The 19,636-nt window shown below is 44.2% G+C and overlaps 1 protein-coding gene and 1 long non-coding RNA gene across 5 annotated transcripts in view; both read right to left on the reverse strand.

Moving 5' to 3' along the window:
- Window positions 1-19,255, reverse strand: part of LOC110501253 (protein phosphatase 1 regulatory subunit 12A) — a 71,609-nt gene extending 52,354 nt beyond the window's left edge. For 3 of the 4 annotated variants that reach the window (XM_036961034.1, XM_036961026.1, XM_036961016.1), the window contains exons 1-3: window positions 18,860-19,254; window positions 3,125-3,255; window positions 2,272-2,390 (exon numbers count right to left, since the gene is read on the reverse strand). In XM_036961034.1, the coding sequence (XP_036816929.1) occupies window positions 2,272-2,390; window positions 3,125-3,255; window positions 18,860-19,135 (526 nt within the window). In that variant the 5' untranslated portion in view covers window positions 19,136-19,254. Of the gene's footprint in view, window positions 1-2,271; window positions 2,391-3,124; window positions 3,256-18,859 lie in introns of all 4 variants that reach the window. The other variant, XM_036961033.1, reaches the window with a different exon arrangement.
- On the reverse strand, window positions 1,535-2,259 carry LOC118944013. Its single transcript, XR_005039304.1, has 3 exons — window positions 2,093-2,259; window positions 1,827-2,049; window positions 1,535-1,610 (listed from the first exon to the last, which is right to left on the reverse strand). It is a non-coding gene; the product is annotated as an uncharacterized LOC118944013 (long non-coding RNA).
- Window positions 19,256-19,636: the final 381 nt, after the last annotated feature.

Below are 19,636 nucleotides of genomic sequence, written 5' to 3' on the forward strand. Positions count from 1 at the left end.
TAATAATCCCTAGTTACCTGCATCTAGTATTATAGAACACCCAGACTACATAATAATTCCTAGTTACCCTGCTTCTAGAACACCCAGACTACATAATAATTCCTAGTTACCCTGCTTCTAGAACACCCAGACTACATAATAATTCCTAGTTACCCTGCTTCTAGAACACCCAGACTACATAATAATCCCTAGTTACCCTGCTTCTAGAACACCCAGACTACATAATAATCCCTAGTTACCCTGCTTCTAGTATTATAGAACACCCAGACTACATAATAATCCCTAGTTACCCTGCTTCTAGAACACCCAGACTACATAATAATCCCTAGTTACCCTGCTTCTAGAACACCCAGACTACATAATAATCCCTAGTTACCCTGCTTCTAGTATTATAGAACACCCAGACTACATAATAATCCCTAGTTGACCTGCTTCTAGTATTATAGAACACCCAGACTACATAATAATTCCTAGTTACCCTGCTTCTAGAACACCCAGACTACATAATAATCCCTAGTTACCCTGCTTCTAGTATTATAGAACACCCAGACTACATAATAATCCCTAGTTGACCTGCTTCTAGAACACCCAGACTACATAATAATTCCTAGTTACCCTGCATCTAGAACATCCAGACTACATAATAATCCCTAGTTACCCTGCTTCTAGAACACCCAGACTACATAATAATCCCTAGTTACCCTGCTTCTAGTATTATAGAACACCCAGACTACATAATAATCCCTAGTTGACCTGCTTCTAGTATTATAGAACACCCAGACTACATAATAATCCCTAGTTGACCTGCTTCTAGAGCACCCAGACTACATAATAATCCCTAGTTACCCTGCTTCTAGTATTATAGAACACCCAGACTACATAATAATCCCTAGTTGACCTGCTTCTAGTATTATAGAACACCCAGACTACATAATAATCCTTAGTTACCCTGCTTCTAGAACACCCAGACTACATAATAATCCCTAGTTACCTGCTTCTAGTATTATATAACACCCAGACTACATAATAATCCCTAGTTGACCTGCTTCTAGAACACCCAGACTACATAATAATCCCTAGTTACCCTGCTTCTAGAACACCCAGACTACATAATAATCCCTAGTTACCCTGCTTCTAGAACACCCAGACTAGATAATAATCCCTAGTTGCCCTGCATCTAGAACCCTCAGACTACATAATAATCCCTAGTTACCCTGCTTCTAGTATTATAGAACACCCAGACTACATAATAATCCCTAGTTACCCTGCATCTAGAACACCCAGACTACATAATAATCCCTAGTTACCCTGCATCTAGAACACCCATAATAATCCCTAGTTACCCTGCATCTAGAACACCCAGACTACATAATAATCCCTAGTTACCCTGCTTCTAGAACACCCAGAATAATCCCTAGTTGACCTGCATCTAGAACACCCAGACTAGATAATAATCCCTAGTTGACCTGCTTCTAGTATTATAGAACACCCAGACTACATAATAATCCCTAGTTACCCTGCATCTAGAACCCTCAGACTACATAATAATCCCTAGTTACCCTGCTTCTAGTATTATAGAACACCCAGACTACATAATAATCCCTAGTTACCTTGCATCTAGAACACCCAGACTACATAATAATCCCTAGTTACCCTGCATCTAGAACACCCAGACTACATAATAATCCCTAGTTACCCTGCATCTAGAACACCCAGACTACATAATAATCCCTAGTTACCCTGCTTCTAGAACACCCAGACTACATAATAATCCCTAGTTGACCTGCATCTAGAACACCCAGACTAGATAATAATCCCTAGTTGACCTGCTTCTAGTATTATAGAACACCCAGACTACATAATAATCCCTAGTTACCCTGCTTCTAGAACACCCAGACTACATAATAATCCCTAGTTACCCTGCTTCTAGAACACCCAGACTACATAATAATCCCTAGTTACCCTGCTTCTAGAACACCCAGACTACATAATAATCCCTAGTTACCCTGCTTCTAGAACACCCAGACTACATAATAATCCCTAGTTACCCTGCTTCTAGAACACAAAGACTAGATAATAATCCCTAGTTGACCTGCTTCTAGTATTATAGAACACCCAGACTACATAATAATCTCTAGTTACCCTGCTTCTAGTATTATAGAACACCCAGACTACATAATAATCTCTAGTTACCCTGCTTCTAGGTCTCTCCCTATAGCACCGTCAGGGGGGTAATACTATGTTATATGGGTCATTGTGTTAACACCCTACCTTGTTTCTTGATCTCCCCCTTCAACAGTCTCTCCATAGCATCCTCAGTGACCACATCCAGAGGAAGCTCTCCTTCACTGTTCACCGCCCCCACACGTGCACCGTGCTCTATCAGGTACCTGCAACATAGACACACAACATAATGGTTCCTACACACAACATAATGGTTCCTACTCACAACATAATGGTTCCTACTCACAACATAATGGTTCCTACTCACAACATAATGGTTCCTACTCACAACATAATGGTTCCTACTCACAACATAATGGTTCCTACTCACAACATAATGGTTACTACGCACAACATAATGGTTCCTACGCACAACATAATGGTTCCTACACACAACATAATGGTTCCTACTCACAACATAATGGTTCCTACTCACAACATAATGGTTCCTACACACAACATAATGGTTCCTACACACAACATATTGGTTCCTACGCACAACATAATGGTTCCTACACACAACATAATGGTTCCTACACACAACATAATGGTTCCTACTCACAACATAATGGTTCCTACACACAACATAATGGTTCCTACTCACAACATAATGGTTCCTACACACAACATAATGGTTCCTACACACAACATAATGGTTCCTACTCACAACATAATGGTTCCTACAAACAACACCACATCAATATCAATATATTGCACAGTGCAGCGGTTCTTCATCCTGGTCCCAAGGGGTGCATATTTAACACTACACACCTGATTCCACTGATCAAAGGTTTGATGATGATTAGTTGAGTCAGGTGTGCAACCCCCTTTGGGGTCCCTCAGGACCAGGATGTAGAACCAGTAGTATAGTGGAACGGTGTAATATTAAATAGACACCCACTTGGTGATCTGTATGAACCCACAGGAGGCAGCAGCGTGGAGGGGAGTCCACCCCTCGTTGTCCCCCCGGTTCACATCACTCCCACTCTCCACCAGGAACTGGACCATCTCTGCATTCTCATCTATACACGCCTGGAGACGACAGGAAACACATTGGAAGGTGAGATACGAGAGGACAGGAAACACATTGGAAGGTGAGATACGAGAGGACAGGAAACACATTGGAAGGTGAGATATGAGATGAGAGAGGAAACACATTGGAAGGTGAGATATGAGAGGACAGGAAACACATTGGAAGGTGAGAGATGAGAGGACAGGAAACACATTGGAAGGGGAGATATGAGAGGACAGGAAACACATTGGAAAGTGAGAGATGAGAGGACTGGACACACATTGGAAGGTGAGATATGAGAGGACATGAAACACATTGGAAGGTGAGATATGAGAGGACAGGAAACACATTGGAAGGGGAGATATGAGAGGACAGGAAACACATTGGAAGGTGAGATATGAGAGGACATGAAACACATTGGAAGGTGAGATATGAGAGGACAGGAAACACATTGGAAGGTGAGAGAGAGAGAGGAAACACATTGGAAGGTGAGAGATGTAAGTGACCTTGATTATAAATCAAGTTTTAAAAGCATACTGTGAGTTTTGGGTCTAATGAGGCCTTCATCAAACAATACATGATCAAACGCTAAATCTTTACACATTGATCAAAACATTTTTCCTCGACCTAGAAAGGGGGAACAGAGACTTGTTAGAGATGAGATTGTGGTTTCAATGGCTAAATGGATTAGTGCACGGTGCTAGCAACACCGGGGTTTGGGGTTTAATTCCCAGATGGGCCATTGAATAAATACAGTCTCTGTCAATGTTGACATTTCTGTCCCATCGCATAAAAGCATCTGCTTAAATAACCATATTTCTTATTCTGGACAACTTTGGACTATGTAAGGCAATAAGAGGTGTTCTTGATTAGTAGCACACTCCTGGATAACTAACCTTGGGCAAGCAGCTAATACAAGCGACAGTTCTAAAACCTGGAGTGTCTGTCTGTCTCTAAAGGGCCCGGAGTGTCTGTCTGTCGCTAAAGGGCCTGAAGTGTCTGTCTGTCTCTAAAGGGCCCGGAGTGTCTGTCTGTCTCTAAAGGGCCTGGAGTGTCTGTCTGTCTCTAAAGGGCCCGGAGTGTCTGTCTGTCTCTAAAGGGCCCGGAGTGTCTGTCTGTCTCTAAAGGGCCCGGAGTGTCTGTCTGTCTCTAAAGGGCCCGGAGTGTCTGTCTGTCTCTAAAGGGCCCGGAGTGTCTGTCTGTCTCTAAAGGGCCCGGAGTGTCTGTCTGTCTCTAAAGGGCCCGGAGTGTCTGTCTGTCTCTAAAGGGCCCGTAGTGTCTGTCTGTCTCTAATAGCATGTTTAGAAGGTACCAGGTTAGGATTTGATTTGGGGTTGCAGGGTACTAGGTTAGGATTTGACTACAGACCTCACGCTGAACTAATAAACGACTCCAGACCTCACGCTGAACTAATAAACGACTCCAGACCTCAGGCTGATCTAATAAACGACTCCAGACCTCACGCTGAACTAATAAACGACTCCAGACCTCACGCTGAACTAATAAACGACTCCAGACCTCAGGCTGATCTAATAAACGACTCCAGACCTCAGGCTGAACTAATAAACGACTCCAGACCTCAGGCTGAACTAATAAACGACTCCAGACCTCAGGCTGAACTAATAAACGACTCCAGACCTCACGCTGAACTAATAAACGACTCCAGACCTCACGCTGAACTAATAAACGACTCCAGACCTCAGGCTGATCTAATAAACGACTCCAGACCTCACGCTGAACTAATAAACGACTCCAGACCTCACGCTGAACTAATAAACGACTCCAGACCTCAGGCTGATCTAATAAACGACTCCAGACCTCAGGCTGAACTAATAAACGACTCCAGACCTCAGGCTGAACTAATAAACGACTCCAGACCTCAGGCTGAACTAATAAACGACTCCAGACCTCAGGCTGAACTAATAAACGACTCCAGACCTCAGGCTGAACTAATAAACGACTCCAGACCTCAGGCTGAACTAATAAACGACTCCAGACCTCAGGCTGAACTAATAAACGACTCCAGACCTCAGGCTGAACTAATAAACGACTCCAGACCTCAGGCTGAACTAATAAACGACTCCAGACCTCAGGCTGAACTAATAAACGACTCCAGACCTCAGGCTGAACTAATAAACGACTCCAGACCTCAGGCTGAACTAATAAACGACTCCAGACCTCAGGCTGAACTAATAAACGACTCCAGACCTCAGGCTGATCTAATAAACGACTCCAGACCTCAGGCTGAACTAATAAATGACTCCAGACCTCACGCTGAACTAATAAACGACTCCAGACCTCAGGCTGAACTAATAAACGACTCCAGACCTCAGGCTGATCTAATAAACGACTCCAGACCTCAGGCTGATCTAATAAACGACTCCAGACCTCAGGCTGATCTAATAAACGACTCCAGACCTCAGGCTGAACTAATAAACGACTCCAGACCTCAGGCTGATCTAATAAACGACTCCAGACCTCAGGCTGAACTAATAAACGACTCCAGACCTCAGGCTGAACTAATAAACGACTCCAGACCTCAGGCTGATCTAATAAACGACTCCAGACCTCAGGCTGAACTAATAAACGACTCCAGACCTCAGGCTGAACTAATAAACGACTCCAGACCTCAGGCTGAACTAATAAACGACTCCAGACCTCAGGCTGAACTAATAAACGACTCCAGACCTCAGGCTGAACTAATAAACGACTCCAGACCTCAGGCTGAACTAATAAACGACTCCAGACCTCAGGCTGAACTAATAAACGACTCCAGACCTCAGGCTGAACTAATAAACGACTCCAGACCTCAGGCTGAACTAATAAACGACTCCAGACCTCAGGCTGAACTAATAAACGACTCCAGACCTCAGGCTGAACTAATAAACGACTCCAGACCTCAGGCTGAACTAATAAACGACTCCAGACCTCAGGCTGAACTAATAAACAACTCCAGACCTCAGGCTGATCTAATAAACGACTCCAGACCTCAGGCTGAACTAATAAACGACTCCAGACCTCAGGCTGATCTAATAAACGACTCCAGACCTCAGGCTGAACTAATAAACAACTCCAGACCTCAGGCTGATCTAATAAACGACTCCAGACCTCAGGCTGATCTAATAAACGACTCCAGACCTCAGGCTGAACTAATAAACGACTCCAGACCTCAGGCTGATCTAATAAACGACTCCAGACCTCAGGCTGAACTAATAAACGACTCCAGACCTCAGGCTGATCTAATAAACGACTCCAGACCTCAGGCTGAACTAATAAACGACTCCAGACCTCAGGCTGAACTAATAAACAACTCCAGACCTCAGGCCTAACTAATAAACGACTCCAGACCTCAGGCTGATCTAATAAACGACTCCAGACCTCACGCTGAACTAATAAACGACTCCAGACCTCAGGCTGATCTAATAAACGACTCCAGACCTCAGGCTGAACTAGTAAACGACTCCAGACCTCAGGCTGAACTAATAAACGACTCCAGACCTCAGGCTGAACTAATAAACGACTCCAGACCTCAGGCTGATCTAATAAACGACTCCAGACCTCAGGCTGAACTAATAAACGACTCCAGACCTCAGGCTGATCTAATAAACGACTCCAGACCTCAGGCTGAACTAATAAACGACTCCAGACCTCAGGCTGATCTAATAAACGACTCCAGACCTCAGGCTGAACTAATAAACGACTCCAGACCTCAGGCTGATCTAATAAACGACTCCAGACCTCAGGCTGAACTAGTAAACGACTCCAGACCTCACGCTGAACTAATAAACGACTCCAGACCTCAGGCTGAACTAATAAACGACTCCAGACCTCAGGCTGATCTAATAAACGACTCCAGACCTCAGGCTGAACTAATAAACGACTCCAGACCTCAGGCTGATCTAATAAACGACTCCAGACCTCAGGCTGAACTAATAAACGACTCCAGACCTCAGGCTGAACTAATAAACAACTCCAGACCTCAGGCTGATCTAATAAACGACTCCAGACCTCAGGCTGAACTAATAAACAACTCCAGACTTCAGGCTGATCTAATAAACGACTCCAGACCTCAGGCTGATCTAATAAACGACTCCAGACTTCAGGCTGATCTAATAAACGACTCCAGACCTCAGGCTGAACCACTTACTCCAGGTTCCAGTCTGAGATCCCCTCTCTGCCATTTACTCGGACTGGGAAGGCCAACCGTCAATAAGCCATTCTCTAAGAGGCTTTCCTTTTAAAATCAACCAATTACAAAGCTATTTTAGGTCCACTTCCTTGTTCATAAAGTGAGATAACTGGTTGACTGGAACAATAAAAATAAACTTACCCTACACCACATTACATAGACTTAGAGCTAATTTACTGTAGCGAGAGAGAGAGGAACAGGGAGACCCCCTCCAGGCTAATACTATACTCCTCTCACCGCAACATAGTCCAAGTACCTACTCCCCATAGGGGCCTGGTCTAAAGTAGTGCACTATATAGGGAATAGGGTTCTATAGGGCTCTGGTCTAAAGTAGTGCACTATGTAGGAAATAGGGTTCTATAGGGCTCTGGTCTAAAGTAGTGTACTATATAGGGAATAGGGTTCTATAGGGCTCTGGTCTAAAGTAGTGCACTATGTAGGAAATAGGGTTCTATAGGGCTCTGGTCTAAAGTAGTGCACTATGTAGGAAATAGGGTTCTATAGGGCTCTGGTCTAAAGTAGTGCACTATATAGGGAATAGGGTTCTATAGGGCTCTGGTCTAAAGTAGTGTACTATATAGGGAATAGGGTTCTATTTGGGACTCAGACTACTCCCCTCCACGGGCCAACTAGCTGAATGAACAAGAGGACATTTCCCGTCTCTTTCTCCTTGTTGTGAATGTGGCTGTGCATAGTTTTCTACCAGTGGTTCAACGGTTCCTTCACTGGTTCATCAAGTAACTCGGTCATTGTGGAAATGGAGCAGCAGCAGCTTGAGCAGCTGTTAGAAGGAGAATGTTTTCCATTTCTTCATCTGAAATTCCCAAAGTCCCCACCATCGGGATTGAAAAGGGAGAAACAGAGGGAGAGAGAGAGAGAAGAGGGGAGGAAGAGTGAGAGAGAGACAGAGAGAGGGAAGTCCCCACCATCGGGATTGGAAAGGGAGAAACAGAGGGAGAGAGAGAGAGAAGAGGGGAGGAAGGGGGAGAGAGAGACAGAGAGGGAAGTCCCCACCATCGGGATTGGAAAGGGAGAAACAGAGGGAGACTGAGCGAGAGAGAGAGAGAGAAGAGGAGGAAGAGGGAGAGAGAGACAGAGAGAGGGAAGTCCCCACCATCGGGATTTGAAAGGGAGAAACAGAGGGAGACTGAGGGAGAGAGAGAGAGAGAGAGAGAGAGAAGAGGGGAGGAAGGGAGAGAGCGAGACAGAGAGAGGGAAGAGGGAAATGAGGGGGCAGAGGAGAGAGAAGACAGGCTTTAGATGGAAAATGGGTGGAAAGTTTGGAGTGAGGGCCTATATTTAATTATCGTTGCCATGCAACTAGTGAGCAACAAAGGAGAAAGGGATGGATGGCACTGGGTGACAGCAGGACCAGACCGATGTATAGTCTGCTTCCCAACGAACACCCTGTTCCCTACGTAGCCAAAAGAAGTGTACTACGTAGGGAACATGGCGCCATTTGGTACGTACATCTAGAGAAGAGAGCAGTTGCAAGGACACGTGCAAAAGACCGCAACCTCACATCTCACATAGACACGTTCTCATCAGTAGAACAACAGGCCACAGGAAAGTGGAGATGAAATAGTCTGGTTTTGGATGGTAAACCCACATTGCTGTGAAAGGACAAGAGAATTCTACTATAATTGATTATGATGATAATGATTGTGTCATGGAAGGGGGAGGGATCAAGTGTCAAGGGGGGGGGGGACAAATAGCATAGCCGATACAGAAACAATGTCAGAAGACGTTTGAGATAAAATGGTGCGATTGCTCCAGACTGATAGTTTTCAGTAGATGGTTTAAGGAGCGTGAATGTCCAGACCTTAGTCTTCCTCTATATTCATTAGACCAGCATTGATGAGATGTGTGACTACCAACCATTTTTTCTAGACAGTTTCCAAGAGAGTCAAACGAAACTCTAAACCATCGTCATAAGGTTGGACCCACTACATAGGGGAGGGGCTCACGAGTGGAGCAGCGGTCTAAAGCATTGTATCTCAGTGCTAGAGGCGTCACTACAGACCCTGGTTCGATTCCAGGCTGTATCACAACCAGCCGTGATTGGTCGTCACAGGCCTATCCTCTCACTGGACTGAGGGGGGGGGGGGGTCGTCATAGGCCCATCCTCTTACTGGACTGAGGGGGGGGGGGTCATCATAGGCCCATCCTCTCACTGGACTGAGGGGGGGGGGGGGGGGGGGGGGGGGGGTCGTCATAGGCCCATCCTCTCACTGGAATGAGGGAGGGGGGGGTCGTCATAGGTCCATCCTCTCACTGGACTGAGGGGGGGGGGGGGTCATCATAGGCCCATCCTCTCACTGGACTGAGGGAGGGGGGGGGGGGGGTCGTCATAGGTCCATCCTCTCACTGGAATGAGGGAGGGGGGGGGGTCGTCATAGGCCCATCCTCTCACTGGACTGAGGGGGGGGGGTCGTCATAGGTCCATCCTCTCACTGGACTGAGGGGGGGGGGGGGTCGTCACAGGCCCATCCTCTCAATGGACTGAGGGGGGGGGGGGGGGGGGGGGGTCGTCATAGGTCCATCCTCTCACTGGACTGAGGGGGGGGGGGTCGTCACAGGCCCATCCTCTCAATGGACTGAGGGGGGGGGGGGGGGGGGTCGTCATAGGTCCATCCTCTCACTGGACTGGGGGGGGGGGGGTCGTCATAGGTCCATCCTCTCACTGGACTGGGGGGGGGGGGGGTCGTCATAGGTCCATCCTCTCACTGGACTGAGGGGGGGGGGGGTCGTCATAGGTCCATCCTCTCACTGGACTGGGGGGGGGGGGGGGTCGTCATAGGTCCATCCTCTCACTGGACTGAGGGGGGGGGGGTCGTCATAGGTCCATCCTCTCACTGGACTGGGGGGGGTGGGTCGTCATAGGTCCATCCTCTCACTGGACTGGGGGGGGGGGGGGGGTCGTCATAGGTCCATCCTCTCACTGGACTGAGGGGGGGGGGTCATCATAGGCCCATCCTCTCACTGGACTGGGGGGGGGGGGGGGGTCGTCATAGGTCCATCCTCTCACTGGACTGAGGGGGGGGGGGGGGTCGTCATAGGTCCATCCTCTCACTGGACTGAGGGGGGGGGGGGGGGGTCGTCATAGGCCCATCCTCTCACTTCTCTGGCCCGTACTTCTATAGGTTAACAACTCTGTAGAGATGTTAGGGATCTCCAGAGTTAGCCATCTCTCTGGCCCGTACATCTATAGGTTAACAACTCTGTAGAGATGTTAGGGATCTCCAGAGTTAGCCATCTCTCTGGCCCATACATCTATAGGTTAACAACTCTGTAGAGATGTTAGGGATCTCCAGAGTTAGCCATCTCTCTGGCCCGTACTTCTATAGGTTAACAACTCTGTAGAGATGTTAGGGATCTCCAGAGTTAGCCATCTCTCTGGCCCGTACATCTATAGGTTAACAACGAGGTAAGGTGTGGAGGAAGTTTATGCAAGAGGGCTGTATTGACAAGGAGGGTGCAATGCATTGATCTACGAGACTTTAAGAAGGGCCAGCCCACATTCTGATACAGAATGCAGTGATGTGTACTGAACCTATCGACCATAATAAAACGATATCCCCATCGTCACACAGACGATATCCCCATCGTCACACAGACGATATCCCCATCGTCACACAGACGATATCCCCATCGTCACACAGACGATATCCCCATAGTCACACAGACGATATCCCCATAGTCACACAGACGATATCCCCATAGTCACACAGACGATATGCCCATAGTCACACAGACGATATCCCCATAGTCACACAGACGATATCCCCATAGTCACACAGACGATATCCCCATCGTCACACAGACGATATCCCCATAGTCACACAGACGATATCCCCAGTCACACAGACGATATCCCCATCGTCACACAGACGATATCCCCATCGTCACACAGACGATATCCCCATAGTCACACAGACGATATCCCCATAGTCACACAGACGATATCCCCATAGTCACACAGACGATATCCCCATAGTCACACAGACGATATCCCCATAGTCACACAGACGATATCCCCATAGTCACACAGACGATATCCCCATAGTCACACAGACGATATCCCCATAGTCACACAGACGATATCCCCATAGTCACACAGACGATATCCCCATAGTCACACAGACGATATCCCCATAGTCACACAGACGATATCCCCATAGTCACACAGACGATATCCCCATAGTCACACAGACGATATCCCCATAGTCACACAGACGATATCCCCATAGTCACACAGACGATATCCCCATAGTCACACAGACGATATCCCCATAGTCACACAGACGATATCCCCATAGTCACACAGACGATATCCCCATAGTCACACAGACGATATCCCCATAGTCACACAGACGATATCCCCATAGTCACACAGACGATATCCCCATAGTCACACAGACGATATCCCCATAGTCACACAGACGATATCCCCATAGTCACACAGACGATATCCCCATAGTCACACAGACGATATCCCCATCGTCACACAGACGATATCCCCATAGTCACACAGACGATATCCCCATAGTCACACAGACGATATCCCCATAGTCACACAGACGATATCCCCATAGTCACACAGACGATATCCCCATAGTCACACAGACGATATCCCCATAGTCACACAGACGATATCCCCATAGTCACACAGACGATATCCCCATAGTCACACAGACGATATCCCCATAGTCACACAGACGATATCCCCATAGTCACACAGACGATATCCCCATAGTCACACAGACGATATGCCCATAGTCACACAGACGATATGCATGTTGAATTAGTTGTTTTCAGCTTTTTAATGAAAGACAGAACCTTTTCCTATAGAAGACTATTTAAAAAAGAATAATAATAATTTGTAAACTAACTCATCAACATGCTTTTTGAAAGATTGATGAAAATCTATCCAGATGCCCAGATATTTATAAACAAGGACACAAATCAATGAGGGCACCATCCAAAGTACACAGGAAAATCTATTCCCAACTATTTTGCAATCTATATGGCACAGCTGTAAATGTTTTAGTCCTTAAAATGAAACTGGTATACTTTTTTATTTATCAACATTTTCTTTAATGGTCTTTAATGCAGAGCTGACAGAAAAGTTCCTTACTTTTTCCACTTTCACTTCCATTTTTGCAGAAATGCCGCAATTAGTTGGTTGTAATTTACATATGTTTTAGTTACCTGTATGACATAACTCCACCAGTCGAATTTATGATATAATTCATAAAGATTATACCACAATATTTGTTGTATTATTTGCTCAGTTTTTGTCTTGTGGATTAAATTGAATAGTACAAAACTCATTTTTCAACCACTCCACAAATTTCTTGTTAACAAACTATAGTTTTGGCAAGTCGGTTAGGACATCTACTTTGTGCAGGACACAAGTAATCTTTCCAACAATTGTTTACAGATGGATTATTTCACTTATAATTCACTGTATCACAATTCCAGTGGGTCAGAAGTTTACATACACTAAGTTGACTGTGCCTTTAAACAGCTTGGAAAATTCCAGAAAATTATGTCATTGCTTTAGAAGCTTCTGATGGGCTAATTTACATCATTTGAGTCAATTGGAGGTGTACCTGTTGATTTATTTCAAGGCCTACCTTCAAACTTCACCATGGGACCACGCAGCCGTCATACCGCTCAGGAAGGAGGGCGTGTTCTGTCTCCTAGAGATGAACGTACTTTGGTGCGAAAAGTGCAAATCAATCACAGAACAACAGCAAAGGACCTTGTGAAGATGCTGGAGGTAACAGGTACAAAGGTATCTTTATCCACAGTAAAACGAGTCCTATATCGACATAACCTGAAAGGCCGCTCAGCAAGGAAGAACAAACTGCTCCAAAACCGCCATAAAAAAGCCAGACTACGGTTTGCAACTGCACATGGGGACAAAGATCGTACTTTTTGGTCCTCTGGTCTGATAATAACAAAAATAGAACTGTTTGGCCATAATGACCATCGTTATGTTTGGAGGAAGAAGGGGGAGGCTTGCAAGCCGAAGAAAACCATCCCAACTGTGTAGCACGGGGGTGGCAGCATCATGTTGTGGGGGTGCTTTGCTACAGGAGGGACAGGTGCACTTCACAAAATAGATGGCATCATGAGGATGGAAAATTATGTGGATCTATTGAAGCAACATCAAGACATCAGTCAGGAAGTTAAAGCTTGGTCGCAAATGGGTCTTCCAAATGGACAATGACCCCAAGCATACTTCCAAAGTTGTGGCAAAATGGCTTAAGGACAACAAAGTCAAGGTATTGGAGTGGCCATCAGAAAGCCCTGACCTCAATCCTATGGAAAATTTGTAGGCAGAACTGAAAAAGTGTGTGCGAACAAGGAGGTCTACAAACCTGACCAGCTCTGTCAGGAGGAATGGGCCAAAATTCACCCAACTTATTGTGGAAGGCTACCCAAAACATTTGACTCAAGTTAAACAATTTAAAGGCAATGCTACCAAATACTAATTGAGTGTATGTAAACTTCTGACCCACTGGGAATGTGATGAAAGAAATAAAAGCTTAAATAAAATCACTCTCTCTACTATTATTCTGACATTCTTAAAATAAAGTGGTGATCCTAACTGACCTAAGACAGGGAATTTTTACTAGGATTAAATGTCAGGAATTGTGAAAAACTGAGTCTAAATATATTTGGCTAAGGTGTATATAAACTTCCGACTTCAACTGTATCATCATTTGGTTGTAATCCAGAGAGGTTAGAAAAAGTATCTAGATCCTCTGAGGCTGTGGAAGGATTCTAATTATGGATTTAAAAGAAAACATGAATCAATGGAACCTTTGTTTTTAAGCCCTGGATTTCTAGGCCCTTGATATTATTGTTGGATATGAATTTAATAGCTAACATTTCGATGGCCATAATAAATAGATATGCCGATAATGGACAACCTTGTTTTACTCCTCTTGATGAACGTTGTTTCCTCGGGGACATTGATGCAGCTGGCTTCCGGGTTAAGTGAGTGGGTGGTAAGAAACTCGGCTTGGGGGTCATGTTTCTGAGGACGCATGACTCGACCTTCGGCTCTCCTGAGCCCGATGGGGAGTTGCAGCGATGAGACAAGATCGTAATCACCCCAAAATATATTTTTTAAATATCATAAAATAAAATGTATAAAAATAAACATTGTCCTGTGTCTTGAAATTTCGTTACAAAAACCCACATATTTTCATGAGGAGGGAGGAAAAAGAAACTCCACAGAAGTAACAAGTATTAATTAGTAAGGTAGTAAGGTATTAATTAGTAAGGTAGTAAGGTATTAATTAGTAAGGTAGTAAGGTATTAATTAGTAAGGTAGTAAGGTAGTAAGCTATTAGTAAGGTAGTGAGGTATTAATTAGTAAGGTAGTAAGGTATTAATTAGTAAGGTAGTAAGGTATTAATTAGTAAGGTAGTAAGGTATTAATTAGTAAGGTAGTAAGGTATTAATTAGTGAGGTAGTAAGGTATTAATTAGTAAGGTAGTAAGGTATTAATTAGTAAGGTAGTAAGGTATTAATTAGTAAGGTATTAATTAGTAAGGTAGTAAGGTATTAGTAAGGTAGTAAGGTAGTAAGGTAGCAAGGTATTAGTAAGGTAGTAAGGTAGTAAGGTAGTAAGGTAGTAAGGTATTAGTAAGGTAGTAAGGTAGTAAGGTAGCAAGGTATTAATTAGTGAGGTAGTAAGGTATTAATTAGTAAGGTAGTAAGGTATTAATTAGTAAGGTAGTAAGGTATTAATTAGTAAGGTAGTAAGGTATTAATTAGTAAGGTAGTAAGGTATTAATTAGTAAGGTAGTAAGGTATTAATTAGTAAGGTAGTAAGGTATTAATTAGTAAGGTAGTAAGGTATTAATTAGTAAGGTAGTAAGGTAGTAAGGTAGCAAGGTATTAGTAAGGTAGTAAGGTATTAGTAAGGTAGTAAGGTATTAAGGTAGTAAGGTATTAATTAGTAAGGTAGTAAGGTATTAATTAGTAAGGTAGTAAGGTATTAATTAGTAAGGTAGTAAGGTAGTAAGCTATTAGTAAGGTAGTAAGGTATTAATTAGTAAGGTAGTAAGGTAGTAAGCTATTAGTAAGGTAGTAAGGTATTAATTAGTAAGGTAGTAAGGTATTAATTAGTAAGGTAGGAAGGTATTAATTAGTAAGGTAGTAAGGTAGTAAGCTATTAGTAAGGTAGTAAGGTATTAATTAGTAAGGTAGTAAGGTAGTAGGCTATTAGTAAGGTAGTAAGGTATTAATTAGTAAGGTAGTAAGGTATTAATTAGTAAGGTAGGAAGGTATTAATTAGTAAGGTAGTAAGGTATTAATTAGTAAGGTAGTAAGGTATTAATTAGTAAGGTAGTAAGGTATTAGTAAGTGTTGGTAACAGAAAATTGTTAACGGAATTGGTGACGCAATAAAAAAAAATCATAGTAGTCACAAACCACAGTTGGGTTCACAAGATTGTATAGAAAAGTAGAGTTCAGCACAGCAGAAAGGAAAAGTAGTTCAGTAAAGTACACTAGAGTATACTATAACGGGGCGGCAGGGTAGCCTAGTGGTTAGAGCGTTGGACTAGTCACCGGAAGGTTGCAAGTTCAAATCCCTGAGCTGACAAGGTACAAATCTGTCGTTCTGCCCCTGAACAGGCAGTTAACCCACTGTTCCTAGACCAGTTAACCCACTGTTCCTAGACCAGTTAACCCACTGTTCCTAGACCAGTTAACCCACTGTTCCTAGGCCGTCATTGAAAATAAGAATTTGTTCTTAACTGACTTGTCTGGTTAAATAAAGGTAGAATTTTTTTTTTAAACGTACTGTATTATGTATGCTCTACTGCACTTTGATGTCTTAACTTGTGAAACATAGACATCTATGATTGGTTCAAATTTGGTCTCGCTTGGGGGCAGATCTCATTAAATAATATCCATTGTATAGAATGTATAGAATCATGGCATTGAAAGATGCTGCAGAGGACCAGGATCAAGTAAGTCAGCTCTAGTAGATTGATGTAAAAAAAAAAACAATCAGTGGACCAGGATCAAGTAAGTCAGCTCTAGTAGATTGATGTAAAAAAAAAAAAAAAAAATCTTGCGCATCACAAGAAGAAAGTTGTTGAAATGAAAATAAATGATTCACTAGAAGTTGAGGGATCTTCCATCATGTCAACTAGAGACTTGAAGAAAGGGCAGGCAGTCAACTGGCTGACCAGAGTCAATTAAAGCACCTTTAATTTCAAATAAAACTCCTGCCGAGATAACATGCTGATTAAAAGCGTCACTTGTTTATTTTTTCTCAGTAATGATGTCAGTCTGACAACTTGGACGGAGAGGAATTTCCACAATTCAATGCATTAACCGCATATGCCACTGTCCTACAAGTAAAACAAATTGCTATTAAGAAAAAATATATAAATATTAGATTGAGCTCTGTCGGAGTGGCATTGACTAAAATACAATAGTCTTTTTAAAATGGTTATTTCACCTTTATTTAACCAGGTAGGCTAGTTGAGAACACCTTTATTTAACCAGGTAGGCTAGTTGAGAACACCTTTATTTAACCAGGTAGGCTAGTTGAGTTCTCATTCACAACTGTGACCTGGCCAAGATAAAGCAAAGCAGTGTGACACAAACAACAACAACAGAGTTACACATGGAATAAACAAGCGTTCAGTCAATAACACAATAGAAAAAAAAAGAAAGTCTATATGCAGTGTGTGCAAATGGCGTGAGGAGGTAAGGCAATAAATAGGCCGATAGTAGCGAAGTAATTACAATTGAGCAATTTACACTGGAGTGATAGATGTGCAGATGAGGACGTTCAAGTAGAAATACTGGAAATACTGGTGTGCAAAAGAGCAGAAAAACAAAAACAAATATGGGGATGAGGTAGGTAGTTGGTTGGATGGGCTATTTACAGATGGGCTGTGTACAGCTGCAGCGATCGGTTAGCTGCTCTGACAGCTGACGCTTAAAGTTAGCGAGGGAGATATAAGTCTCCAACTTCAGTGATTTTTGCAATTTCTTCAAGTCATTGGCAGCAGAGAACTGGAAGGAAAGGCGGCCAAAGGAGGTGTTGGCTTTGGGGGTGACCAGTGAGATATACCTGCTGGAGCGCGTGCTACGGGTGGGTGTTGTTATCGTGACCAGTGAGCTGAGATAAGGCGGAGCTTTACCTAGCAAAGACTTATAGATGACCTGGAGCCAGTGGGTTTGGCAACGAATATGTAGCGAGGACCAGCCAACGAGAGAATACAGATCGCAGTGGTGGGTAGTGTATGGGGCTTTGGTGAAAACGGATGGCACTGTGATAGACTGCATCCAATTTGCTGAGTAGAGTGTTGGAGGCTATTTTGTAAATGACATCGCCGGAGTCGAGGATCGGTAGGATAGTCTGTTTTACGAGGGTAAGTTTGGCAGCGTGAGTGAAGGAGGCTTTTGTTGCCTCACACGTAAATCCTTAAAGAGATAGGTGGGGCTAAAGCTTAAAGAGGGCGTGAACGATGCTGAATGTGTGGGGCTAAAGCTTAAAGAGGGTGTGAACAATGCGGTGTGTCGACAAAGAAGAGCTCTCATCATTACGACTGACTGAACAGTCGCTGATGCTAAGTGTCAATCATTTCCCCCACCTTTCAGGGATATAACTTTACAATTGTATAGCTAATAGACTATATGTTTATAGGTGGACTGAGGTGAAGGAACCTACTGGCTGGGGATATTTGTTGCTACTCTCCAAATAGCATTTGTGTTGTTGTTGTATAGAAATGCAGTAAATGAACTTCAAAAAAACAATTTCCAAAATAAAAATGTCGTAATGACATAATATACGCGCCTACTATTCTGAACTGTTTTTGGATAGGAAGCATGCAGAAAAGCCTTCATGGCCCTGATTCTATCCCTGCAATGAGGTAAGTGTTCCTACTCGTATCCCTGTTCTGTGGCGTCTTAATATAACCATGATTGCGTTCCGACCCCAGTGCAGCTCAGTGTAAACAAGCCTAATGGCAGGGTAGGAGTCATCTGACTAGCAGCCGCCTTTTCCAGTCTTGTGTCGAGTTCATCCGAGAGAGAGAGAACACACACACTTGGAAGGCAACAGTTCCAATGAACCAATCTACTTTAGCGCGCACGCACACACACACACACCGGAATTATCATGACAATGTTCCAACATCACGATAAACAAGTTGTGTAGTTTTATAAACATTCAAACCACTGATTTGAGCATGATTAAAAGTTGAGTTAATGTTACTTGTCGATGTTTAATTTGACCAAAGGGTTACTGTGTTACAGTAGCTATGTGGACATGTTTGTTTGGCGGTAGGATACAACACAGATCGTTACATAGTTTCAACCCGCCATTACCACCAGGTTCCCCAAACATCAGCCTGCAACAATGGAACTACTTTGTAACGAGTTAAATACCTGGTGAAGCGCTGTCAGTCCGTCTATATTGGCGTGGTTGATGTCAGCGCCCTGTCGTAGGAGCGCCGCTACCTCCTCTCTGTCCCCGGCCGAACAGGCTGCCATAAACACGGCTCCCTGAGCGAACCGAACCCGGGCCCGCCGCGTCCCGGTTCCCGTCGACCCGTCCCGCGTCCCCGGTCCCGTCTGATCGGTTTCCGAGCCCAGCCACCGCTGTAACTGATCCTGCCGTCGCTGCTTTGCAGCTTCAGACCGGGAACGGTCCGTGGCCGCCATCTTCTTCGGTCTGTCCCGGGTAGAGTCAGTTGATGTCGCGGGTAGAGTCAAAGTGGAGCAGCAGCAGCTCCTCTCGGAGAGACTACGCCCCCTGGCCGTAGCAACACGACCGTAGGAAACCAACCCAACTTCAGAAAGGACTGGACATTCTCCAGAGGTGTATTCATTACGGAAACCGTTTACCGTTTAACAACCAAACGGAAGCCAACAAAGCTAAACGTGTTACTATTGAACATATTCACTTAGCTCACTCCCGTTTCGTTCAGTTTGCTTCCGTTTAAGAAACGTTTTTGCACTAGAATCTGCGTAATGAATAGAACCCAGGTATGACTATCGCGTTGCAGAACTCCCACGCAGGCTTTTACCCCAACATGGATAAGCTGTCCTGTGTGTAATGCAAATATGATAAAGCTTCGACATTAGCCTAGGCAAAACAGAAACAGACTGTAGCCTGCACAGAACATGAACTGGGACGTCAACAGTTGGCCCTTGAGAACCTAT

Source organism: Oncorhynchus mykiss, chromosome 2 (genome assembly GCF_013265735.2).
Source record: "Oncorhynchus mykiss isolate Arlee chromosome 2, USDA_OmykA_1.1, whole genome shotgun sequence".
In the NCBI taxonomy this organism is placed as follows: domain Eukaryota; kingdom Metazoa; phylum Chordata; class Actinopteri; order Salmoniformes; family Salmonidae; genus Oncorhynchus; species Oncorhynchus mykiss.